The sequence below is a fragment of the Balearica regulorum genome, chromosome 1 (genome assembly GCF_011004875.1).
Source record: "Balearica regulorum gibbericeps isolate bBalReg1 chromosome 1, bBalReg1.pri, whole genome shotgun sequence".
Classification (NCBI taxonomy): Eukaryota; Metazoa; Chordata; class Aves; order Gruiformes; family Gruidae; genus Balearica; species Balearica regulorum.
In genome coordinates, this window is record NC_046184.1 from 194,765,072 (window position 1) to 194,791,969 (window position 26,898).

Below are 26,898 nucleotides of genomic sequence, written 5' to 3' on the forward strand. Positions count from 1 at the left end.
GCGGAGAAGCCGTTCGACAGCCACCACCAGGCAGGCACAAAACGCCGCCCCCGCGCACTTCCCGCCCCCACCACCTTCCCTGTTCGGCCCCGCCCCTTCCCGCCTGGCCCCGCCCGGCCCCACCTCCGCCCCGCCGGCTCTGACACCGCCGGCGCATCCCCGCCCCGCCTCCTCCCTTCTCGGAGTCGGCGGCGTCTGCCGTCACCATGAGAACGGCTCGCGTCACCGGGCCCCGGCGCCGCTGATTGGCAGGAATTGTTCGAGAACGCCGCCGAAGGCGGAAGCGGAAGCCGCACGTGGAGCCGGTGAGTGGTTGCCGCAGTTTCTGGAAACTTCGTCTCATTGTCATATTTAAAGCGGCGGTGCCGGCTCCTCTCCCCTCCCCTCCCGCCTGCGCACGGAGCCGCCGCGCGAGCGGTACCGGGGCCGGCGGGCGCAGCGCCGGGAGCGAGCCGGGGCAGGGCGGGGGCCTCCCCCTGGCGGCGGGGCCATGGCCGTGGTGGGCTTTGACCTGGGCTTCCAGAGCTGCTACATCGCCGTGGCGCGGGCCGGCGGCATCGAGACCGTCGCCAACGAGTTCAGCGACCGGTGCACGCCGTGAGTGAGAAGAGCCGGGGAGGGGGCGGCGGGGTCCCTCACGGGCAAGGGGCAGGCAGGGGCCGGTCAGTAGCGCCGGCGGAGGTCCCGCGCTGGAAGGCGCTGGAAGGTTCCAGGTGGGTGGGGGGGGGTGTGTGTGTGTGTGGGGGGGTGTTCGCTGTGCGGGACCAGCGCGGTCCCCGGCGCTCGCCGCCTCCTCACGGGTCCCCGGGAGGCTGCTGGGGAGCGAGGGCAGGTGCACGGCGGCGGGAAGGTGCGGGGCCTCCCGAGATGGGACCCGTGGGCACTGACTTGGAAATGGAGCCCGCCGTGGGGGGGAGGGGGTCTCGGCTGATTCTCGGCAAGCTGGAAAAGCCGCGATTGCGAGGGGAATCGCCGTCGGGGTAGCCAGGTTTAAATGGCGGAGAGGGGGGATCACCCCATTTCCCTGTGGTCGGGTGGACTCTCTTAAAACTGCCCCAGAGCAGTTTTCCCTCAGTTTGAGGTCAGGTATAGAAACCCTCGGACTTAAAGCAGGAGTTGGTTGTAAACTTAGGAGCAGCCTAGCGCAGATGAGTAAGATGTAGTCTGGATGTGAGATCTTAATCGTGACCATCGCGTTTAACTGCTTGGGTAAACCATTGTGAAAAGTCCTGGATTCGAGCCAGGACCTGAAGGTGGATAAGAGTCTTGTTGTAGTGTTTTGCCGCAAGCTGGAAGAACGGCACTTCAGCAGAAAGACTTCGGGGTTTTACTTGCAATTGTGGAAAATGTATCCGTGACAAGCCCTCAGTTGCGTTTATTGGCAGCACTGAGTTAATTAGCCTGTTGTTCTTTTCAGATCGGTTGTTTCCTTTGGATCCAAAAACAGAGCTATTGGTGTCTCCGCTAAAAACCAGGTAGGTTGTTTCCTGGCGTTTTTGCATAACAGTAAATGGGCCACTGCAAACTGTTCAAATACCGGTGGGTGTAAAGAGAGTTGGCTGGCAGTAGTTAAAACAAGATAACTTCGTTTTTCTTGTCACCCCTTTTGTCTTAGAAATGCTGCACTATGCTGCCATGCTTCCTTCAGAGAAAGGCAGGATGTTTTTTGCTAAAACGTTACTGGTCTTTCTTTTAATTAATGCAGTATTTTCTAGTTGAACATGCTTCTTTTCTGACAACTTCAGTTCAATGGGTTTCTTTTCCTACTACTTCTATGTAGGATTTTCCTTGCACTTGAAGGAAAAAAAATGCTGTGTATAGTTTCCTAAAATTAGATGCAAAGGGAGAGTCTGGCTTTTAAATTCTTAAAGCTATTTAAGTACCTTACTACCTTTGGTTTCACTGAAAGATAAATGCCTGTATTTTTTAAGGTATAAGTCCTTAGGGGTTTTTTTGATTGAGGTGCTCTGAAAGATTGAATATTTTCTTCATTAAAGTAGTATTTTCAATTTAAAAGGATAACTTAATTCTGACAAATCTTAGAATAACTAAGTTTAATGGCTAAATAAATCCTTAGGTATTGTATTGTAGGTTGTTACATAACTGCTGCTGGTGGAGACCGAGCATGCAGCCTCCACCGGCCTGTGCTGTGCAGATCTCTCCTGTAGTAAAAGGACTGCAGTGGGTTTCCATGGAGAGAGCACTAAAGGAGACTTTTTTTTCGCCACTGTAATAGCTCCCCTTTTAATTTTGAACAGCCATGGAAATTTGAATAGGCTGCATGTTCACAAGCACACGAACATTTTCAGTACAGGTTAACATTTGGAGTAATAAAGTAAATACGTATGTTGGGATTTTTCCTTACATTTCATTTTAGAATTGCTTTTGCTTATTTGACTGCTTCCACTGTTTCAAGTCGGAAACTAGTCTGATTCATCAGTGTGCAGAAATGAGTTGTTACTCAAAACAGCAAGTGATCTGAATCTGCTCTGCTCTCAAGTGTGTTTCAGTATTGTTAGATTATTCTAGTAAATGCTGTTGAAAATGTGAATTAAGCTGAAAGTGAAGTAGAGTCTGTCTTGAATTGCATTTAAAAGCATATATTTGCAGTGATGAACACCTGTGACTTCAGTTGCTTTCAGACTAACCTTTATAAGATGTTACCTACTATTTGAGTCTTTCATGCTCAGTTCTACTAGCAGTTGAAACTAAATATTTTTGCTAGAAGAAAAGAATGTGATACTTAAATGTTCTTAAATCTTTTATCATTTTATTTCTGTTAGCAGTCTAGTTTGACAAAAGAGACACGATTTACGTCTTGGGTGGTCAGCCAATGTAGAAGCTTCTTGACATGGACAACTGAGAGTTATATTTTCAGTGTCCTAGGGTATAGTAGCTACTTAAATAAAGGAGTAAAATGATCCCTTTCATTTGAATGAGTTTCTTAGCTTAAAAAAAACCCCAAAAAAAAAACCACAAAACAAAAGAAAAAACCCACAGTTTTTGACTGGTGACTTTAACAATGTGATTATGTGTGAAGAGAGCTCATGGTACTCAGAGGTGCTTTCTTTAACACTTCAGGAGCTGCTGATGGAGCAAAGTTTCAGAGAATTTCCGTTTTCTTTAGGTTAGTCTGGTAGCATTGGAGATGAGAGCAATATTAGAATCATTTAGGTTGGAAAACCCCTTTAAGATCCTCAAGTCCAACTGTTAACCTAGCACAAGTCCACCACTAAACCATGTCCCTAAGCACCACATCTACATGGCTTTTAAATACCTCCAGGGATGGTGACTCAGCCACTTCTCTGGGCAGCCTGTTCCAATGCTCAACAACCCTTTTGGTGAAGAAATTGTTCCTAATATCCAATCTAAACCTCCCCTGGCACAATTTGAGTCCATTTCCTTTTGTTGTATTGCTTGTTACTTGGGAGAAAACACTGACACCCACCTAGCTACAGCCTCCTGTCAGATAGATGTAGAGAGTGATAAGGTCTCCCCTCAGCCTCCTTTTCTCCAGGCTAAAGAACCCCGGTTGCCTCAGCTGCTCCTCCTAAGACTTGTGCTCCAGACCCTTCACCAGCTTTGTTACCCTTCTCTGGACACACTCCAGTGCTTCAGTGTGTTTCTTGTAGTGAGGGGCCCAAAACTGGACACAGGACTCAAGGTGCAGCCTCACCAGAGCCGAGTACAGGGGGACGATCACTTCCCTAGACCTGCTGGCCACACCATTTCTGATAGAAGCCAGGATGCTGTTGGTCTTCTTGGCCACCTGGGTACACTGCTGGTTCATATTCAGCTAGCTGTTGACCAACACCCCCAGGTCCTTTTCTGCTGGGCACCTTTCCAGCCACTCTGCCCCAAGCCTGTAGCGTTGCATGGGGTGGTTGTCACCCAAGTGCAGGACTTGGTACTTGGCCTTGCTGAACCTCATACAGTTGGCCTTGGCCCAACCTGTCCAGATGTCTCAGTAGAACCTTCCTACCCTCCAGCAGATCAACACTTCTGCACAACTTGGTGTCATCTGCAAGCTTAGTGAGGGTGCACTCGATCCCCTTGCCCAGATCATTGATAAAGATGTTGAAGAGAACTGGCCCCAGTACTGAGCCCTGGGGAACACCACTTGTGACCGGCCACCAGCTGGATTTAACTCCATTCACCACAACTCTTTGGGCCTGGCTGGCCAGCCAGTTTTTTACCCAGTGAAGTGTATGGCTGTCCAAGCCGTGAGCAGCCAGAGTCTCCAGGAGAATGCAGTGTCAAAGGCTTTACTAAAGTCCAGGTAGACAACATCCACGGCCTTTCCCTTGTATGTTAGTTAACAGACCATAATTCTCAGCTTTCTTGATTGTGACTAAGCAGGAAGATATTAAAACATGCTACAGACCTAATGGCATATAATTACTCTAAAAATATCTTAAGATTGTTCTCTTAGAAGAGGCTCTGAGGTTAATTCTAAATTAGGCTATAAAAGCTACCAGAGTGTTTGTGCTTCCCTGCCCACTGCATGGTAATAATTTTTGCTTCTACATTCTTCAGCAATACAGCTGTGAATTACATAGCAGTCAAGTACTCTGAAGTTATGGCTATACAAATAAACCATGCTGGGAAACAATGTTGGGCACAGGAACCTAAATACTCTATTGCATTAAAGTACCGGGATATTTTCTGGCATGATTTTTGGCCTGTACTAAACTAATAATTGCTGAGCACTGTTTGGTGATTAGAATAAACCAAGGATGATTCCCAGTAGGGAATTTGGGTGTGACATCTTTCTCTCCACACACACAGCTTTTTGAAAGTTACTGTTTAATAGTGTGAGTATAGCCTGCTTCTTTGTCAGGGAGCTTTTCTGTCGGATAACTGTCATAGTTACATAGTTTTCTAATATAAGATGTAGATCACATTCTTCAATTCTGTGGTGGAAAATTTTGCATGCAATAAGAAATTGATGCTTTCCTTTGAGGGTAGTGAATGCTAGAAATCTTCCTCTGTATGCTCGTCATTTGAGGAGTTATCATGCAATCTGTTGGTGCCTGCCTAAATCTATTCTGGAGAGAACAACGAACTTCTATAGTTTCTCTCCAATAAAATAGGATTCATTCTGCTCTGAGATAGTTGCAATATCTCTTTTAGGCTGGCGTAGTTGTCTAATTTCTGTTTTGCATTGCATTCCTGATAAAGAATGCTTCTTTAGGTCATTTGGTTCTGTGGGGAGCTTGCACTGTAGTTTAGCATGTACTTTAAAGCTGACATTGTTACAAAAAAAGTCTCAGGTTTCTTGCTATTGTCTATACACAGTATATTCTTTGATCAAGTGCAAGAATTTGAGTGGCTGGTAGGTGAACACAAATGAGGAAATGGTGTGGTTTAGAAGTAGCTCGGGTGGGGAAAAAGTATTGTAATATATGGGGAGACTTACCAGCTTGAAACTTAGTAACTATGAAAACAGTTGTTTGCACCTAAAGTAATGGGATTTAAAGTGAACAGCTGGAGATGAGGTGGCTGGATGGGAGTGCCAGTTTTACAGGCATTGCAATTACTTGTGAAGCTGGCTCCTATCTTTAATTGTCTGAATTATGTCTGACTTAAGTGACTAAAGTAGTAGGCACTATAGATCCTGCTATGATTGCACATGATTGCTTCAAGGTTTTAGAGATGCTTGTATAATCCGTATAATACTTATATATTGACCTGTAAGTATCTATGTCTAGGACTCATATAATCTTCTGTAGTAATGAGCTGATACAAAGTACCAGATAGTAATTATAGGTGTTACAGAAACAGATGTGACGAGTGAGCAGTTGACTGATGCTTGGGGGCATACAGAACAGCACTGAACATTACAGGTTGATTAAGAGTGGATTTCTAAATATCCTGTATTTCTTTACAGCAAATTACTCATGCCCACAACACAGTATCTAACTTCAAGAGATTCCATGGCCGTGCATTTAATGATCCTTTTGTTCAGAAAGAAAAAGAAAAGTTGAGCTATGATTTGGTTCCTATGAAGAATGGTGGAGTTGGAGTAAAGGTAAATTTGCAGTATATCTTTTTGGGTTTTATAGGTTTAAATGTAAAAAGTTTACATTTCAGCACCTAGTCATGAAAATAGGGATTTCATTCATTACCCTAAGGTTTTCTTTAACCTTTCTATAAAGAGCTCTTGTATGAATAGACATGTATTCATCTTTAAATAGTGGATGCTAACTATCAAATTAAGGTTCATTTGCGAGTAATTGCTGAAATGTGAGCTTCCCTGTTGGCAAATTGCACATCCAGATCAAACATCCCAGCAGAAAAACTGCTAAGATAATTACAAGGTCATATGGTTTTACTTCAAAGTATTAACCTTTCTGTCACTCTTGTGTGGAATGCCTTGCAACAGTCTAACTACATGGTTACAAATTCCTTATAAAGTAGTAGGAATGCTTCTTTAGAATAATTGCTAAAAGTGAGGGACATTGTTCGTCTTTAGTGGACTGCTTGGTAACAACATAATCACAGAAGTATATAGAAATATTACTAATGAAGCCTTGATGGTGTAACAGAATGCTGCCTCACTAATGAAGACCCTAGCTTAGGGTTGTGCATTGAGTTTGCTGTTTTCCTCCATACCTGAAACTGGTGCCTCAAAACTTCAGCATGGATCAGGCCTAGGTAATGAATAGGTTACAGAAGAGATTATATATTAGAAAGAATTCTGACTGGAAGAGTAGTCAAGCTTTACAAAAGAAGAGATACTTTTTCTTATGCTGTTTGTGAGGTTAATGAATAAATTCAGCCAGAAATTGTTTTCTTTTAATAATGGTGTGCGTAGGAGTATTTTATTGTATGAGAATGTCTAGTATTGAGAGATCAGTGCTACTTAGTTTTTCTTCTTTTTTCTCAGGTTTTTTGGAGATCAAATTAGGTTTTTTCTGTTTAATTGTGGTTAAAAAGTTATAAGAATTGATTCAGTAAGTAATATTCAGTAAGATTGGGATGTTTAGAGAACAATTTTTCTATTAAACTGAAGTGCTTAACTTTTCCTCAGGTTGGACTGATGTGAATAAAAGGCAAGTGCTATTTTCGAGAATCAATTGTAACATGTTCCTTTGCTTTATCTTTGCCATTTATCCTATTACACAGAAAAATGGTGATTTAAGAGTAATTTCTTGGTAAAGGAGCAACAAATAAACTTTTTGAGGAGCTTCATCTTGAGCTTTTAGTTGTTTTATTTGTATAGGTGAACTGTTGTTGCACAGTTCTTCCTTTCAGAGACTTCACATATTTGAGCAGAAGCATAAAAATGTCAGGAGAGAATAGTTAGCCAGTAATTCTGGACCTTTTTGCAGTTGGCACCGGTTTGAAAATGGATGGCTATTTTTATTTTTTTTTGCTTAATGCTGTGTGACTGTGTCTAGCTTTAGTCACACTTTAGACTTGTGTCGCTTTTTAAATCACTTCTAGCCATTTCCTTCCATCTATAGAGTTGATATGGTTCTTGATGTTTTAAGTCTATGAAAATGGATTTATTGTTTCTGTAGACATTCAACTGGGAAATTAAATTGTAAAGTGAAGTTCTATAATGAAATAATTAAGTATGTCATGACTGATAGAGTATTAGTCATCAGTATATAAAAAAATATTAAATGTAAGTAACTTTTCCTCCATTTGAATAATGGCATTACTTTACCTATTTTTTCTATCCAGGTCATGTACATGGATGAGGAGCATATCTTCAGTGTGGAACAGGTTTCAGCTATGTTACTGACTAAATTAAAGGAGACTGCAGAGAGTAACCTGAAAAAGCCAGTAACAGACTGTGTTATTTCTGTAAGTAATTGTAGCGCACAGGAACATTGTGTCTTTTAACTTCAGCTATTGAGGGCATTTTGTTTCTATTCATGTAGAGCAAAAAAGAACACTGCATAAGTACTTACAAAGGGATTAATCCTAACTAGCTTTAGAGCTTTTGACTTAAATCCCAGGGCTGCTTCCGTATTCCAGACCCTGACCCACTTCATGAACTCCTTCTCTTGGAGATGTTTGAACTTTCGGACCCAGAACATTTCTGGGATCCAGGTATATACCCTTCTGCTGCAGCTTGGTTCCATGACTAAGCATACTAATTACCCATCAAAGACATCTTTGTTTATCAAAGTTTGCTCTCTGGCAGCTGAAAACCTTAGTTTGTCCTGTTTTTGTTCATCCTTTTAGTAAGTTAAATTTATTTTTTTTCTTTGGTTTAAGACTGCACAGAAAGTGACCTCAGATAAAGAACAGGCATTCCATTGCAAAGCCTGAGTATAAAATAACATCTGCCTCTGTGTTCTCAGTGACACTTTGAACAAGTCTGTCTCATGTTGCATCTAGGATTATTTAGTTCTGTTATTAGAAGAGTTTGTTCTCCAGTTGATACCTGGAAAGTGTCTTAAAATGTAGTTTCTGTCCCTGAGGACATCAGAGGTCACTGTCCAATGCCAATGCTAGACATCTGTAGCAAATTTTCAACAAGCTATTCCTTAAGAATCTCTTACTGCTTCTTGGCCAAAGTAATTTTGGCCAAAACAGATTCTCTTTTTTTGATGTCCCTTATTTCTTTGCATCTCTCACATCTGTAATATTGTTGTACTTCCCTCCCCCCCCTTTACTTTCTTGGACAGGAATTCATCTAGTTCTGATTAAGGTTATTCCATTTCTCTATCTCCATAATACTCAGTTTCATATTTTGCACCACTAATTAAGGTTCCTAGCATTTGTATACAAATAACTCATTGTTTCCTGCTAGTGTGTGCTCATATAAACTAGCTGGTGCTCGTTTAATTCCATCTTAGCTTGATTGAGTAGAGTATTTGAAGTCTTGATTCAATACAGCAGTTGCATGTTAAAAGACTTGCAGTGAGCAAGTGTCTTCCTCAAGGAGGAAGAATAGATAAAATTTTAAAATTAATAAAGTGTGATGTCTCATTTTCTGTAAATAACTTCGCATTCTCACCTGTTTTCTTCAGGTTCCATCATTTTTCACGGATGCTGAAAGGAGGTCCCTTCTGGATGCAGCTCAGATTGTTGGGTTAAATTGTCTTAGATTAATGAATGACATGACAGCAGGTAAGTAGGGTGAAATAGCAGTTTCTGCAAACAAAAGGTGTGATAGAGGGTGCATTTAGTTATGCCAAGAAACAGGGCTGGCTTGAAAAGTCACACATGAGACATAAACATTGCAAAAACTTGTCACTGTTGATTTTCAGTCTTTCATTTTAATGTCTTCTGTGAGAAGAGGTAGAAGAGATGAAGCTTTCATGATAGTTATCTCCCTGAGTAGTTATTTAGGAGTAACTGCATGTCCCTGGACTACTTGTCCATTGAATTTGCTGTCCAGATTTCATGTGAGAAACCTTATGATGCGCAGTTGTGGGATTTAGGCACTCTTAGAGGAAGTTCCTTGATTAAGTGTCAACACTTAGTAATTTCCAAGGCTTTTGTCAGTATAATGGTTTTAAAACACAGACAGGAAAAAAGGCAATTAACCTCCTTTGCTAATCTGTTCAGAACTCTAAAAACACATTGGCAGAACCAGAGTTTATTTGGTCTTTCTTAAAACAAGCACTCCTACCCTATTTTCCTGCATGTTTCTGTTTGTGTTTGGTGGGAGTATTTAGTCTGTATTTTTAAATGGCACAACTAGCACTTCTTTCCTGGGGGAAGGGTTGGGAAGTAGAGGTCTGTACCAGAAGACTATTATTTTTCTGTTACTGCTGCCCACATTAGTTAAATAGGGAAGAGTTTCCTTGAGGAGAGTGTTCCATGCGAGCATGCTTGGTGCACACCGGCTGGATTTGTGCTTTTGAATTTTATATCTTTTTTAAGGAGTAATGCAGTCTTAAATATGCATTGATAGAGTGATATCTTAATGTTTTTCCAGAATCAGTTTCAGATGAGTATCTACATGGTAATCTCTAGGATTTCTAGTAAATGTAGTTGTTTCATCAGTGTTATGATATTTACATCGAACACTATGTATTTGCACCTAATGAAGAGTAAATCTGACAGTACCATTGCATAAGCCATAGGTGCATGTTTCTGTCATCTAGCTTTAGCTTAATTTGTTTATATAGCAAAGAGTGCTACAGAGAACTTGTAGTAGTGTGAATTCTTGAGCTGGGGAAGTGTTAACTCCACAATAGGTATGCTTTGTCCCATGTGCCTGGATTCTTCTGAGTTACAGGGCTGGTGCATCTCTAGGGTCACTGGAGAAGGAAGGAGGAAGTACCAATATCCAACCCTCTAATTTTAACCTTCAGGTTCCATTTTCAAAATGTTTATTAACAAATTTTGTATAAAAAAGTGTGTTTTCCAATCTTAGCAGTCAAAAAAGAGTACCTTTCCCAACCCCTTTCTGTATTGAAGCAAAAGTAGTCCTTCACACCCAATTCAGAGATGACCTTTCATGATAAGGTGATACAAACCAACTAAAGGCCTTGCCAAAAAAGGGTATTGTCACTTCCTTTTTGTTTGTTTGGCAGAACACATCAGGGCAGTCTTTGGCCATACAAGAACCTTGAGAGTTTTTCAGGACTTTCTATCTAGCAAGGATCTTTGGAAGCTTTGCCACTGGGATGAACAGTCCCCAAAAAAGCAGATAGGACTCTCATCCCCTTAGCAGTACCAGCAGCCTTTCTTTACTGTGTAGCATGCAGCGTTTCTAATTTTCTTTACCTTGCAAGGCTAAAGAGTACTATCCAAATTTTCATTATACCTTTGGGGAAGAGGTCCTGAGGGAGGTATAGTAGGGCAGAAAAGAAAAATAGTTTGGGGTTTTTTTGGGGGGTGGGGGGGTGTTGGGTTTTTTGTTTGTTTAAGGAAAGGCAAATTCTGCTGTGATTTATCTAGTTTTGTTCATAAATTTATTTTTAGCTTGGAAACAAGGGCATTGTGTTCAGTCTGCTCAGAAATACGTTATGTGAATGAACAGGCCAATCCACAATTTCAGCCAAATCTAGATCTCAAGGATATAACAGATACATTTTTGTGAAACAGTTTCTGGTTTCAATTAACCACCTCTTGGTGACTGCGGATTAACGAGTGCTGGTATTGGGTTTTTGTAGACACCAAAGAATCCACACAGATGAGAACAAGTGCTCTAACTGCAGGAGAACTTTATTAAACACCAGAATCTATAAATCTGAAGTCTCTGATCAGTGGGAAACTTGGCTGTCCTTGTTCCAGATGGTCTGGAACTACTGTTTTTGATGTGAGAGGGGGAGTTGGTGTCCCTTTCTCCTCAAGTGAGAGAATGTCAGTGTGACTAAAAAACATTGCTCTTCAGAGCGTGTATTCCCAGCCTTCCTTACTATCTTCTCTAATGCTCTAATTCTCTTGCCTGATAATCTGTCTAGTATCCTGGCTGTTACCTTCATCTTGGGATTTTTTTTGTCATACACAAGTGTACATTCTTGCACATTCTATCTCATGCCAAAATCTCAGCCTTTCGTATGTAACCACATAGCCAAGACTCGCTAGGGTTTTGTTTATCTTCAATTACTGCATCAGCCTCTTGCCTTTGACACTGCTATCCATCCAGAATGAATGCAGCTGCAAAATTGTATTCTGTCCTTTGACTTTATTATTCTATGTTTACCTGTCCCACTGGCTTCTGGTTTACGCTTCTGATGCACTTCACAAATTGTTGTCCCTGCCTGATACTCTGTATGGACTGAGATTCTTCCCTTTTGCAGCCTCTGCTGACCATTTATACCATTCACAGACAAAACGTTCATGCCTGGGACAGCTTTGTATTTTGTATATACAAAACTGAGTTTGCAAAGATACTCTGTATTTTCGATTACTATGCGAAGCAAAACAATGAGTTGTTAATAAATCAAAGTATAAAATTCTTGAACAGGGTTGTTGCTTCTTAGTTTTGCATGCTTAAACATTTAGCATATATATGACTGCAGAAGGATGTTTTGCTTGTCAGATCCTACAACATATATTAATGAAATAAAGCTTCCATGTAGGTAAGACCTTGCATAGGTGTATGACTGGATTTGTTTTTCTGCTCTAAATCCTATAGGTTAATATTCACGGGGATGTGATGGCATGCAATTGGAGGCTCACTAGAGATTCCATTCATAGTATCTGACACTTGTTTTGCAGTGGCTCTGAATTACGGAATTTATAAACAAGACCTTCCAGCTCCTGAAGAGAAGCCACGGATAGTTGTGTTTGTTGATATGGGACATTCTGCCTTTCAAGTATCAGCCTGTGCATTCAACAAGAGTAAACTAAAGGTAGTAAGATTAAGTGAAAATAAAAGGGTTTATGAGACGTTAGAATCAAATAGCCTGTAAACCTACCTTGTTTTTAAAGTTCTGAAATAATTCAATGCATGGGAAGTGGCAACAAGTCAAAAAGTGAAGATTTTTATTGGTGTCCTTCATTTCATTAGGACGGTTTCAAATAGAGGCTGTAAATTCCTTGCAGTACACCAATGTAAGATATACAATACAACTGCTATCACTTTGTTTTATCTAAATGGATGTGTCTGTGGATTAAAACTGTGAATGCTTAGGATTGTCACCTAGTTCCTTAGTCTTACTTCTACTGTAAAAGTGAAGAGCAATTTTTGGCTGATATGGCTGATCAAAGTACTTAAGCCTATGCAAGATAGGCTGGCTTGTCCCCAACCCTTTTGAAGCAAAGGCTTGCTGCTGTTGGCAGACTGCTATTCCATTTGATTTTTACTGAATTGTAAGGCTGAATAATTGTGTTTTTTCAAACCAGGTACTTGGCACAGCATTTGACCCTTTCCTTGGTGGAAGAAACTTTGATGGAAAGCTAGTAGATTACTTTTGTGCAGAAATAAAAGCAAAGTACAAACTGGATCCAAAAGCAAAGGTTCGAGCTCTTCTTCGTCTGTATCAGGAATGTGAGAAGCTGAAGAAACTAATGAGTTCAAATAGCACAGACATTCCCTTAAATATTGAGTGTTTCATGAATGATACTGATGTATCTGGAAAAATGAACAGGTGAGTTCTATATAAGACAGGCAGTTGCTTTGGCAGCCGTATTTCTTAAACAAGTGTGTCTTTCCATGTGCTAAAATTAAGCACAAGTGCTTAATAGCTGTGGCATTTTTTTTATGCTAGAATAACTAAGGCTGTGAAATGTAATGTTCAGCTACCTGAGCAATGTAACAATGCATGCATAAGAAGCTTGGATTCTTTTTTTGTAGAATAACACATTCTTAAAACCATAGATTGAGGCATGCAAATCAGACCCGGGGGGTTGGCTGCATATTTAGGCCTCCTGCGTATTTTAGGTAACCTAAATCCCATACTGCTCTTAAGATAGCACAATTGAAGCTTTGTTCTGTTTTTCTGTTCTTCCTGCACTGTGGATGTTGGCAGAGAAATGGAGGACAGAAACGGTGCTTATGGGGGATGACTTCATTATGGCCTGAGTGTAAACAAAGTCTGTGTCTGTCTCTTGCACACATTCACAGGCACAACTTAATTTGTAGTCACAGTTAATGCTGTAATTACTGCCAAGAGAGTGGTGGGTTTTTTCTTCCCTCCAGTATTTAGGCAACAGTTTTTCCTTGTAAGGGAAGTACTAGTGTTTTCTATATTCTTATCTGTAACCTCTGCTGAGAGGCAAATATGGAGCACCTGCCCAAACAATACCTTTATCTTATTTAACTACATTGATAGCAGCATAGGAAAATCTGTAAGCAGCTGTTCATACACTGCCTTGTCTATGGTTGTTACTTCATCCTACTCACAGGGGTTGAGCTTTAAGTCTCTTTGCAGAGTAGTTAACAGACCTGGTCAGCATGAGTTTGGAAAGAGCAACACTAGGAAATCTTAGTGGTGGGACAGGCATTCTTTGGTTAATTCCATTTCTTTCCTTAGGTCACAATTTGAAGAATTGTGTGCTGACTTGCTGCAAAGGATAGAGATGCCTCTGCTTTCATTAATGGAACAAACACAACTGAAAGTGGAAGATGTAACTGCTGTAGAGATTGTGGGAGGAGCAACCCGCATTCCTGCTGTCAAAGAGAGAATTGCTAAATTCTTTGGCAAAGATGTCAGTACAACACTCAATGCAGATGAAGCCATAGCTAGGGGCTGTGCTCTGCAGGTATAGTACTGGCAACACTTGATAAACTTAAAACATTTTTTGAGAACACTTTTTTGAAGAATTAGCCAAGCAGTTATGAGAAATGCTCAGAGTGGACCATTTTAAAGCATACAAGGGAATGTACATGTTCAGTAGGTCTTTTTATGGGAGTATGCTCTTTTTAAAAAGTCCAGAGTGCTCCTCTGTGGTGCAGTACTTTACTGAAAGTGCTGATATTGGGTGTGTTCTGTAAGAAGTCCACTCTTATCTTCAAAAGAACAGGATCTGAGTATCTTTCATGAGAAAAATTAAAGTTGCTGTCAAGCTGAGGGAAGAGATATTTTTAATCAACAAAGCATATAAAGAGTATCTATGGAGAGCATAAACAACTGCAAGTTTGTATGTTCTGGTATCCAACATTTCCATCAATGCAAAACAGACTTTTGATCTATCCTCCCTCCCCCCTGCCCCATTTTTATGGTTTCCAACTAGTGAACTATATTTTACAAGCAAACCATTTCTTCTGCCTTATTCCTTTTCTCCTTTACTTATTCTCTTACTTCACCCTCTCTTTGACTTGTTTCTTTACCCCATCTCACTAATTGCTTTCCATCACTAGCAATCAGTTGTTTCCAGGGAAAGAAGCAGGACCTGTAAGATAAACACCACTTCTTTTAGGACTAAATAATGCAGCACTTCCATTCTTTACAGTCCTGGTATTTTAGATTGTTACCTTTTTTCACAGCTATGGTAAGAATGAGGCCAAAACTCCCACTAACCCGAAGAGTATAAACACTGCTGTATGAGATTTCTGTTTTCTTATCATTCTCCATTGAAATCAAGCCATTTGCCTAGCTCTGTTTTACTAAAGTCAACACAAATCTCTTGTTTAAAGATGTTTAGCTGTCTTGGTCAGGTGGAGCAGAGCAGTTAACCAACTTTAATGGGTGTCTGTTTTTTTTTTTAGTGTGCAATTCTTTCTCCAGCTTTTAAAGTGAGAGAATTCTCTGTGACAGATGCTACACCTTTCCCAATATCTCTGTTGTGGAACACAGAAGCAGAGGACACTGAAGGGTAGGTAGCTCAAACTACAGTTTTATGAAGCTTTTGGCCTTCATAATTCAAGGATAATGTTCTTGGTTGCATTTGAATTAGGGTCTTGGCATTCTGATGCAGAAAATGCATAGGCTGTGTACCAGAGATGGTTGAGAGTAGAGATTGTGTAAAGACATGTTGAAAATTTAACTATAACTCTTTGTTTAAAAAAAAAAAAAATTAAAAAAATTGCGATTCAAGTTGCTGCCAACCAATATCTTGTCTTGCATTGTCCTTATCCGGTTGTCAGGTTTTGGAATACAAAACGAACTAGAACAACTGCTGGATCCTGATCCCACTTTGCTTTCTGGCCTCTTTTACTTAAGGTGTTTCTAACACCTGTCTGGATTCTTGTTTTAGTAGGAACATTATGCACTATGTAAACATTGTGAGGTTACATGGATGCTATTTGGCTGGCTGAAAACAGAAGCAAGGATTTGACTCTTAGTTTCATAAGAGAAATTTCTTGCAATTGCAGTGTCATCAGACTCTAATCTCTCTGCTGTTAACTATGCTATGCCTGTGGTAAATGCAGTTGCTGTCTAGAAGGTAGAGGTCTGAATTAAACTTTGGGGAAGTTTAGAGTCTTTCTCATTCTTTGTAGTTCAACCTTTTTTATCTGTGGCGATGCAGAACCTAATTGTTCTGTGACATGCTTCTGAGAGCAACCTGTGGGTTTGCCTTCTAGGTGAAGCTCTTATTTTGTCACATTTACGTTATTAGATGAGATCCTTCCATAGTTAGGAGACAAAACTTAGTTGGAAATTAGAATCAGACTGGTGTAATAGCGGACAGACCCTAAAGGAAGAACACAAAATAAAGCTGGTTGTCTTTCTGTCATAGTGAGGAATGAATAATAATCTAGTGTCAAGGTTCTCAACTGAGCCACAGAAAGCAAATGAGTAAGGAATTAACAGGGCTATAATTAGCCTTTTGAGACTAACTGAGGAAGGGTGCAAATTATGATTTAAATTATGCTGTTCCAAGCTCAGAATAATGTCTTTGCAAGAAACAAATTTTGGAGGTCTGCTGATAGTCTGTCACTGAATTGTCACCTACATCTAAACTTATTTGCTTCTGAGACTCAAAATTAGTGTAATAGGACAATTTTCCATTACAGTACACAACAGTATTTTTTTCTTCTTACAGTACAGTAGTGGCGTATCTTTCTTGGAATTGTTCAGAATGGTAAATGTGTCAAAATATGGTGACGTGTCTCTGAAGAGTTCTGACCCTAGATCAAAGCCTTTCAGCTCACATACTCTGTAAAAGTGGTATTTTTCTCTTAATTATAGGGTTCATGAGGTATTCAGCAGAAATCATGCAGCGCCTTTCTCCAAGGTTCTTACGTTCTATAGGAAAGGTCCATTTGAGTTAGAAGCTTTTTATTCAGATCCTAATGGAGTCCCATATCCGGAGTCAAAAATTGGTAAGTAATTTGGAAATGGTGTTGTCTCACATTGTTTGATCTTAAATAATTTCTGTAAGTGTGTTTGTGTTACAGTATGGTTATGATACATATTTAGGTTTTTTCTGTCTGGAGGGCTCAATTTTCAGTTCTCATGTTCCATAGGTAACTGAATTTGGATTTTTTTGTTTTTCTAGCTTCTAAAGTTGCTTCAGTCTAATGAAGAAGCAAGGGGAAACAATAGCTGAATGCCCAGGACTAAAGTGAGGCTATCACTGCAAGAGATAACTTTTAAAATCTTTTCTGCTTATGGCTAAAGGAAGCTAGGAATACTTGAAAAATATCTCCTCCATATAAAAAACTTAAACACATTTTGAGTAACTAGTTCATTTTTCCTATACTTTCTGGGTTTGATATAATGCCGAATAAGTTTTAATCAAGGCAGTCCGAATTGTCTAAGTAACATAAGCAGCTCCTTCATGCTTTTTTGACAAATTACAACATTGAGAGTGTTGACACTTAAAAAGAGTGTACAGTGTGGTTAGTTAGAAAAAGATGGTGATGGTAAAGACAGGCCAATTAAAGAATTGCTCTTGAGTTCTAAGCATGCATTTAAATGTTGTATGTTTGCATGTAAAATTAAGGTAAAGCTATTACTAGCTGTCAAGTAATTGCTTGGTTTTGTTAGAAAGCTCAACTTTTTTTCCCCAGCATGGTAGAAGAAATGACAAGTTTTGGTGAAGTATTTGACAATACAGTTGTCCTGTTGGTTACAATGTGCTTAAAATACAGTATCAGCAGAACTGTAGTGTTAAAGATAAGCTTTATAAATGTTCTTAAAATGTGTGGCAGAATATATAGGGCAAAAACATCTTCATCTTATTTACTATTATTTCAGCTAATAACTAATGCATTACAAAGTTACTAAAAACTGTTATCCTAACAGAAAACATCAGTTATTTTCTCTATTTCAATGCAAATTATGTGATTGTTTCACTGAGTCACAAAGTTCAAATACCATATGTCTTAGAAACCAGCACAATACTTTGTAGTTGCTGAAACAGCAGGCTTCCTTTCATGTTAACTCTTACCATAAAGACTGATAGTGGGATTTGTGGCTGTTCAATTTATATGGCTTTAACAAACGAGATGTTGTTTAACTGCTGTTCCGTAAACTAGTAAGAACAGAACTGAAAATCAGAGTGGTTTCAGCTCACTTGCCAATTAACCCTTTGCTCAGAACAGAATTGTTAGTAGTCCCAATGGGTGAGTCAGTAGTTCTGATGAGACTACCAGAAGGGAGGACAGGTTACAACTCCAGTATTGTTGGATTTACGAGAGAGGAGGGATTACATTCTTTAGCCTGTAAAGTAAGCAGGTAAAAGCTTCTGCGCATGTGGTTTAGATCTATTGATGAGGGAATGGTGTGTGCGAGCATGTGTATATATCCAGCCTGTGATGCAATCAGTGAACTTGTACTTTGCAACTATACAAGCATTGTAATCTCCAGGTCACTGTTTTGGTGATACACATATAACTATGTAGTAGGCAGGAAGAATATGTCTGCTGTTAATGTCAAGGAGATCTGATTCTTCACATACTGTTAAGCTAGTCTGTTTCTTAGTTTCACAATGCATGTTTCAAGTATTACAGGAGTTACAAAACAATGACATTCTGCCCTAGAGTAAAAGGTAATGGCAGACTTATATGGATGTTAGAAGCTGAAAAGAACACTTCTAGAAATACTGTTTATATGTTGGGCAGTAACTTGTATTAAAAAGACATACCATTTAACATTGGCATTAGACTAAAACTTTGTGTAGTTTTCTCTCATTCCACTATAGCATTGCAGATAGCACAAGTAAGGGGGAGTGAGCTTTTACTTCTTGTATTTACTCTATATTACTAGTGGCAGGAGAACCTGCCCTAGATGATGAAAATAAATGTTCTCCCTTCTGATTTGTAAGATAAAGCTGGCTGAAAAGCAGCATTTTTTTTTTTCTGTAGCGTTCATTTCATTTTGGGGACCATGAGATTAGCACAGAGGCTTCATCAGCTATTTAGAAAATGTGTCCTCTGTGAAAGAAGGAGGTGTTTTCCTGGCTGTCCAATATTGCCAATTTAATTCTACTATGAGTATTGATTCTTTCATTTTCAGGTAGGTATGTTATCCAGAATGTGGCAGCCCAGAAAGATGGAGAGAAGTCTAAAGTCAAAGTGAAAGTCCGTGTCAATACTCACGGCATTTTCAGTGTGTCCACTGCATCCATGGTAGAACCAGTTAAAAGTGAAGACAGTGAAGATTTTGGTGTTGAGACTGAACTGGAACCTCAGGACCAGAGGCCTATTGAAAACTCAAGTGATGTAAGTTGACCTTTCTTGTGTGTGAATGTCCTTACTGATGGAAGTGTGTTGTGCTGTTGCATACTCAGGAAGAAAAATACCTCCTTCTAAGGAAGCAAAATGAGGTTAATTTTGAGATGTGCATAGCTGTAAGGAAATATCTTTCTAAGAACAGGAGAAAATCAGTGCTATCTTAAAAGTATGTGGACTTCAAAATCAGTTATTGGGTATGCCAAACAGCAGTAGGTGGGTTGCATGAGGTGGGGTTGCTTGCAACTGCAACTGTTATCAGTGTTCCAAACAGGAATACTTGGTTTGGGTTATTAGTCATTCATGCTCTGTGTTAAAAGGATTTGTGTGTAATCCTTCATATTAGTAAAGTTTTGAAACTTTATAGAAAGGAAAGCTGGATTGTTTTCTACAGCTCTGAAGGGGAGGGGAACACTGGGGAATAATGCAGTATTGTTATGGTGGACTTGGTGTTTTAATAGTTTTCTGAGGTGGGGGAAAACTTAAAAGCTATTACTCAATAAATTAAAAGCCACTTTTTGTAAGAGAAATTGTAGCATGCACACACACACAAGTATTATGCTGCAAGCCTGGCAATAGTAGCATTTTTCCTAAGTCTTCTCAACTTGCACCAAGTCTGTATCTCTGTTAGTTAAAGTGTGTGTGTTTCTGCATGTGCACAGTTTTGTAGGGCAGCTTGTACAGTATGTGTGTCAGAAGTTAAGTGCCCTATAACTTTTATTAAATACAAGTGCACATGCCTTCTACATCCTTTGTGCCTGGGCTTTCATTTCAGAAAAATGTCCAGCAAGAGAACAGTGAAGCTGGAACACAGTCCCAGGTACAAACTGATGGTCAGCAAACGTCACAGTCTCCCCCTTCATCAGAACCTCCCTCTGAAGAAAACAAAATCCCAGATGTCAAGAAAGTGAGTGACCCTTTAACTCTGTTGAAAATGTTATGCTCTATAATGGTGGAGTTTAAAATGGTAACGTATTCCAGGAAAAAGTAAGGAACTTGGTACTTGGAACCTTTTTCACTTTTATACCTTTTCTGTTGTGAAAAACGATGTATACATCTCTTGATGATTTCTGTAAAGAGTTTGCAAAAGAATTCCTGCAAGAAGTCTCTCTACCACTTCCCTGTCTTTATACAGTGTTTTACAGCTAATTTGAGTTGCAGACATTTCAATTTGTTTAACAGCTGTGAGAAGCCAAGCTTATTAGGCCTGCTGAGAGAAATTGGCATCAGGAATTCATAAACCTAAGGGGAAATAATCTATGTGAAAAACATACACCTGCATGGTATTGCTAGTAGTTTGCTCTTTCATCTGTATAAGATGAAAAATGTTTTGGGTTAAAATCTTGCCACTGTCAGCATTGCCAGTAAAGTGTGAAGCTACAGATGGGTGTTCCTGGAAAACCTGCAAATACACCATATATCTGAGAAATGTCCTTCCTGTAGTCAGTACTTACTGCCCATGAAATAGACTGTAAGCAGACTAGGATAGGGGGTGGAATCCCTGAAGGGAAAGTGCCTCACAAATATATTTTGAAGATTCTGAAAGAGCACAGAAAATCTTCCTGTGAATGTTTCTTTTATCATAGTGTTACTTCATTAGAAGGAAGTCAGGAAAATTATTTTTCTTCTCTCCAATTCAGACAAATGAGAAGAAAGGTGATCAGCCCCCAGAAGCTAAGAAACCCAAGATAAAAGTGAAGAATGTGGAACTGCCTATTGAAGCTAACTTGGTTTGGCAGTTAGGAAAAGATCTTCTCAATATGTATATTGAAACAGAGGTGAGTCAGTGTGGCTTAGACTGCTTTCTTGATTGCGGTTATTACTCATTCATCTGCTTTTTTTTAAGGCAAACTCTGATTATTTTTTTTTACTGTAACCCTGAAGTGCAGACTCAAATAATTTACAGTGAGCTAATATAGAGTTAAAGTTTAACACATAACTGGCAAATGCTAATCAGAAAGATGGTAATGTTGTTTATAGCAATCATATCAGACCACTGATGCATGGAATGACATGACACATCAGCTCAAACTGTTGTAAAGTAGAGAAGTGCATCCCATTTCTTCAGGTGAGTCCACTTCGTAGCAGTGGAATTCCAGCAGTTAGATGAGCCAAGGCCTCTGGAAGATTACTGTGTTTTACAGGAGCTGTGCTTTGTAGAATGGTGTTTGAACATAGGTATTTTTTAATTAAAATATTTTCTGTGGTTATACAGGGAAAGATGATTATGCAAGATAAACTGGAGAAAGAAAGAAATGATGCAAAGAATGCAGTGGAGGAATACGTGTATGAGTTCAGGGACAAGTTGTCTGGACCATATGAAAAGTTTGTTTGTGAAAAGGTTGGTAATGGTTTCAGGAACTTCTCTGAAAATACTGATACCAAATATCTATTCTGTACTCCATTGTTAAGCTTTCTCACAGCCACTCTGGAAATAGCTGAAAACTGTAACTAATTTCAATGATGGCTGGGACTGACTCAGAATTAGGTTCAGGCTTAGCAATAGTACATATCCCTGAAAATAAATTTTGTCACAAACTGAGTAAAGTTTTGATTTGACTAGAAGAAGCTGTGTTGCTGTATCCATAACCAAAACATGAATTAAAGCTGCACCCCAAGCATTGGCCTAGTGAAGGACAAAAGACTATAAATGCTACCTGTGTTGTAGGTATGTGTTTCCCAGTTCAGAAGCTGGTGTGGTTTAGTTGACTTGATTAGGCAAAAGCTTGCAGTAGAAATGTAATTTTTATGTAGGAGATTAAGAATTTGTGAAGATGATTAGAGGGCTAGAGCACCTCTCGTATGAGGACAGGTTGAGAGAGTTGGAGTTGTTCAGCCTAGACAAGAGAAGGATCCAGGGAGACCTTAGAGCAGCCTTCCAGTACCAAAAGAGGGCCTACAGGAAAGCTGGAGAGGGACTGTTTACAAGGGCATGGAGTGATAGGACGAGGGGGAATGGGTTTAAACTAAAAGAGGGTAGATTTAGATTAGATGTTAGGAAGAAATTCTTCACTGTGAGGGTGGTGAGGCACTGGAACAGGTTGCCCAGAGAGGTTGTGGATGCCCCATCCCTGGAAGTGTTCAAGGCCAGGTTGGATGGGGCTTTGGGCAACCTGGTCTAGTGGAGGGTGTCCCTGCCCATGGCAGGGGGGTTGGAACTGGATGATCTTTGAGGTCCCTTCCAACCCAAACCATTCCATGATTCTGTAATTAATGTGTATATTTACCAGTGTCCTGTAAGGACACACATAGTCAATTGGTGCATATTTTGATATTTGACATGCTGCATTATATTGATACATAGGATCTGCAAGGATTCTCTGCACTCCTGACAGAGACAGAAGGCTGGCTGTATGAAGAGGGTGAGGATGAAGCTAAGCAGGTGTACGTAGACAAATTAGAGGATTTAAAGGTAGGTCTGTTAGTATGCCCAAATTGCAAAATTTCCAAAATACCACACAAAACAATGTTAATGGATCAAGTAACACATAGGAATTGCTTTTTCTAGAAATTAGGTACTCCAATTGAAATGCGCTATCAAGAAGCAGAAGAACGACCAAAGCTGTTAGAAGAACTGGGACACAGGCTCCAGTATTATGCTACAATAGCTGGGGAATTCAGGAATAAAGTAAGTGGCCTCAAAGTACCTTTCTTTAACCACATATAGTGTTTCACTGAGGCTCACCAGCTGGCAGTGGCTTCAAATTCACTTTCAGATGAGCCGCAATCCACTGTGATATAGGTCACAAATTTAACACTGCAAATGTTTCTCAGTACTCAAAAAAAAAAAAACCTTGCATAGTGCATCATATCTTCAGTTACTTGATACTTCTAGATGTTTTCAGGCCAAAAAGGACATTCTTGTAAAGAGTAAGGGTTAGACTGTGGTCTGATTCTTGACCTTTTAAAAGCTAATCTGACATTTTTAGAAGTGTGCTTTTTGTCCATTTCTTTTGGGACCAAGAGTTGTGCCATGGTGAGAAGCATTAGTGTAAACGCTACTCAGGATAAACTAAAACATCTAGCTTTATTATATATAGGTGTTCGGGGGATTTTTTTGCCATTGATATTTGCAGATTACTTTCTAGATAAGCATTCCCACCTTTTGAAAACTTATTCCTTGGATTTCAACTTAATGAGTTTTAACAGGGCAGTTCACAGCACTCAAGATAATTCAGTTTGAGATTTGAGACACGCATCAGAAACAATTATGTCCTCACAGCTCTAGATTACAAAATTACCGTTAAGTGAAGTCCTTCTGTAGTATTAGTGTCTTTTGAAATAACTGGCATCACTGAAAATAGTACATTTAAGACTTGAATCCATATTTAGAATTCTTAATTAAAATCATAGGTTGTGTTGCTGGGTAGATCCTTTTCCTGATATCAGTTAATTGTCTAATTATGGCATTCTAGGGCATGCTCCTAAAGTTGAATAACTGATCCTTTCCCTTTCTGTGTACAGCAGAATCCCACTGTCTAAACTACCTTGGGCCCATGTAAGACTCTTCAGGAGGGAGAGGATGGTTTTCTATCAACCCTGCTAAAAGTGTTATATTTTATTGCGTAACCTGTTTGCAAAGCCTCTATTCCCTCTGTGACTTAGGTTTCTTGTTTGATTATTGGGCAAAGGAAGCTTTGTTTGAAATCTGTCTGTCCTGTTGTCTCTTCCTATAACAGATCTGGCTTTTTGCCAGCCTGTATTTATTTTGAAAACAAGTAAAGATTTAAAGTTGTAAATAACTGGAATAGTCTTGTTTACTGTCATCAAGTTATGCCAACTTGACATTATTAACTAATACAAAATGTTTGTATTTGGGCAGGATGAGAAGTACATCCATATCGATGAAATGGAAATGATGAAAGTAGAGAAGTGTGTTAGTGAAGTGGTAGAGTGGATGAATAATGCTGTGAGTGCACAGGCTAAGAAGAGCTTAGATCAGGATCCAGCTGTGCATTCAAGTGAAATTAAGGCAAAGCTACAGGTAAGTACCAGAAGAAATTAATTGTAGAAGCTGCTGCTAAAGCTAGTGTGATAGCTGTCCCACTCCCTCTACCCCAACTTCATCTCACTGCTCCAGTGTTCTTAAAGGGTGGTTAGAAAGTACGGACAGGAGGAGATTCAGTAGAAAGCAGAAGAGCTGTACTGTATACAATTCTATGGAGCTTACTGACATTTTATGTCTGTCAATCACCTTTAAAAACTCAGGTTATTTTTCAGTGTTACTAGTAGGCACAAAATAGTCTAGAAACAAAACCCATGTGAAATCCAAAATGTTATGTTGGAGAACTTTGCCCACAGAACTTCAGAAAGTAGACCAGTTAATTTATTTCAGGGTACAATAAGTACTTGACAGTTTATACTTGAGAAACAAATGTAGAAGCAAGTTAATCTTCTGGGAACAGGACTCTTTGCACTAGTGAAACTGGTGGGTCCTTAATATCTATTCTGATCACATCTTTTCCCTTTCTTTTAGGAGTTAAACAATGTCTGTGAGCCTGTTGTGACCCAGCCAAAACCAAAAGTTGACTCTCCTAAGGAAGAAAACCCATTAAATGAACGGAGTGATTACAAAACTGAAGACATGGGAGAAGATGACAAAAATTCTGAAATGCCTCAACAAAATGGCGAATGTCATCCAAGTGATCAAAACACTGTTAGCATGGACTTGGACTAAACCACTGCACTTGCAGCAAGTTATTTCATCCCATGACAGAAGATATTTTTGCTGTCATATGTGATGGGGGGGTGGTGGGAATGCATTGTTTTGGGAACTATTTATATTTTTTTCTTAAGACTTGTCTGGGATATGTTGTATTATGGGAGGAAGAATAGTAATAGTGTTGGTCATGACTATCCTAAAAGGAAAATTGCCTTGGTAACTTTCAGATTCCTGTGGAATTGTGAGTTCATACTAAGCTTCTGTGCAGTATTTAACCATTTGCATCACTAAAGATGAAAAGAAGCCCTTGCTCTGAAATATACTGCTCCTTCAAAAGGTTGTAATCAAAACCTTCGTAGGCATTTGTAGATGCCAAGGTAGTTTTCTTTTGTCTGGACATCTAATTGGGTATGTCAATAAAAAGCCAGTGTCTGTCCCGTTCATAAGGACTTTCCAGAAGAAATCCTTCTGTTCTAAGGTTTTTGATAATTGCAGTTCAAAGCATTTGTCAGATACTAAGATGGTGAAATGTGTTAGTAGCATGCAGAAACACTTATGTTTCATCTCTTGCTAAACAATACATTTTTTCATATGGGGTACATAAAATGAAGGAAATGCTAATTCTGTTAGTGTTATTGTGAAGCTTTTTAATGAGCTTTAAAATAAAGTTCATTTTACTGGTATCTCCTGACTTGTTGGGTTTAGCTGTTTTCAGTATTTTCTGGTGTAAGTGTTGCCCTTTTCACAGTTTGCGTCAGGCCATTGCTTTGTGTTCCTGTGTGTGAGAGTCATAAAAAGGCTTAAAACTCTCACACTTAGCACAGAAAAAGGTGCTGTGAGTTAATTCCAACTCAGCTGCTTAATGAATTACACCTCTTTATTTTCTTTGCCCCCAAGGGTTGTACACACGTGAAAGAACCTGGAAACTTCACAGATGCTAAGGTGTGGGGTGAAATTTGTAACACACAGAACCCTATAGCTTAGAGACAATCTGCAGTTCTAAGATGTTAAAACTTTATTTGAATACTTAAGCCAGGCTCTGCTGCCTTTTGTTACAGACTAAACTGAATGGCAAAATGAGATTTCAGCCCATTCTGCTGAGCAAGTGGCTCTGGTTAGACCTTGGTAAAGGTTTTAAAAAGTGAGAATTCCTTTCAAGTAAATCTCTGTAGTTTATTGAAGTTTATTTTTAGGTGCTTGGAGCAGGAGAGGATGGTGATAGAGATTGTTTGTATCCTTTGCTTTATACATCAAATTACACCAGGGAATTAGGCACCTGAAGTACTGAGGGAAGGATTTTTCTTGGAAGCATATTCCAAAGACTGTTATATCTACTGATGCATTGGAGCATAGGCCCATATATAAGCGCATGATACCAGCTGCTGGAAGAGCAGTGTAACTAAATGAAAAGGTTTTTTTAAAAAGAGTTTGGCTTCAGCAGGATTTTTTCTGCAACAACAAAACCAAAAGGAGAAAAGAGAAATTAGTCCCACTGGAGGTACTCAGGAGGGAGTCTGGGTGAGAGAACTGGTGCTTACTAGGGTCAATTATTCCTACTCATGGCAAGTGTTTTTCTTTTAGTTGGTACTTCTAGCAGCACCCTAAATCGTCTTACAGCCAGAGCAGGAGCAATACTACAGTGTGTGCAGCTTCCTACAGTAGTACCCAATTTTGTGCTTTGACTATCAGCAACTGGATTATCGAAATACATCCCTGTTACTGGCTGCTTGGAGCTGCCTCTTCTTTACCTCTGCCAATCCATTAGACTTTTGTGTACAGTAGGCAATGCTAAGAATACTTTGATTGTTCCCCATCCTTTTCCTAGAGCTAGAGAACGGGAAGTCAGACCAGACTTCAAAACCATGTTTGGAATGTGGAAGAGTACTTCTGTGTTGGTACTGGTAGAGTGGTAGCATCATGGGTTAAGTGTCTGTAACAGACTACTGCTTGCTTAGATTATTGCTGAAATGGAAATTCTGGTTCTAGCACCATAAAAGATAGGAGCTTACATTGCAAAATCCATAGGATGTCATAGCAGAAAGCTTAGTGTGACTAGCTAGAAGTCAGACTAGATCTAGAGACTTTTAAAGTAGAATTTTCTCAGAACATTTAGTCCTGGATCTACAAAAAGAGGCTTTGCTGGCCCTGGAGTGATGGATTGTCATGTGTTCAGTTACTGCCATAGAAGGTGCTGCTCCAGTTTTCCTCTAAGGAACCTTCATAAAAGAAATCTGCACTGAGAACAGACAAATCTGGG

General features: G+C 39.7%; 1 protein-coding gene across 1 annotated transcript; it reads left to right on the forward strand.

The window, feature by feature from the left end:
* Positions 1 to 312: 312 nt before the first annotated feature.
* On the forward strand, positions 313 to 25,324 carry HSPH1 (heat shock protein family H (Hsp110) member 1). Its single transcript, XM_075742062.1, has 18 exons — positions 313 to 597; positions 1,418 to 1,475; positions 5,891 to 6,031; positions 7,693 to 7,815; positions 8,991 to 9,090; positions 12,139 to 12,272; positions 12,766 to 13,010; positions 13,896 to 14,124; positions 15,071 to 15,177; positions 16,494 to 16,627; positions 18,765 to 18,970; positions 19,755 to 19,886; positions 20,620 to 20,757; positions 21,195 to 21,320; positions 22,284 to 22,391; positions 22,488 to 22,607; positions 23,802 to 23,963; positions 24,456 to 25,324. The coding sequence occupies exons 1-18, from the start codon at positions 491 to 493 to the stop codon at positions 24,654 to 24,656; spliced, it is 2,571 nt and encodes an 856-aa protein (XP_075598177.1). The 5' UTR covers positions 313 to 490; the 3' UTR covers positions 24,657 to 25,324.
* Positions 25,325 to 26,898: the final 1,574 nt, after the last annotated feature.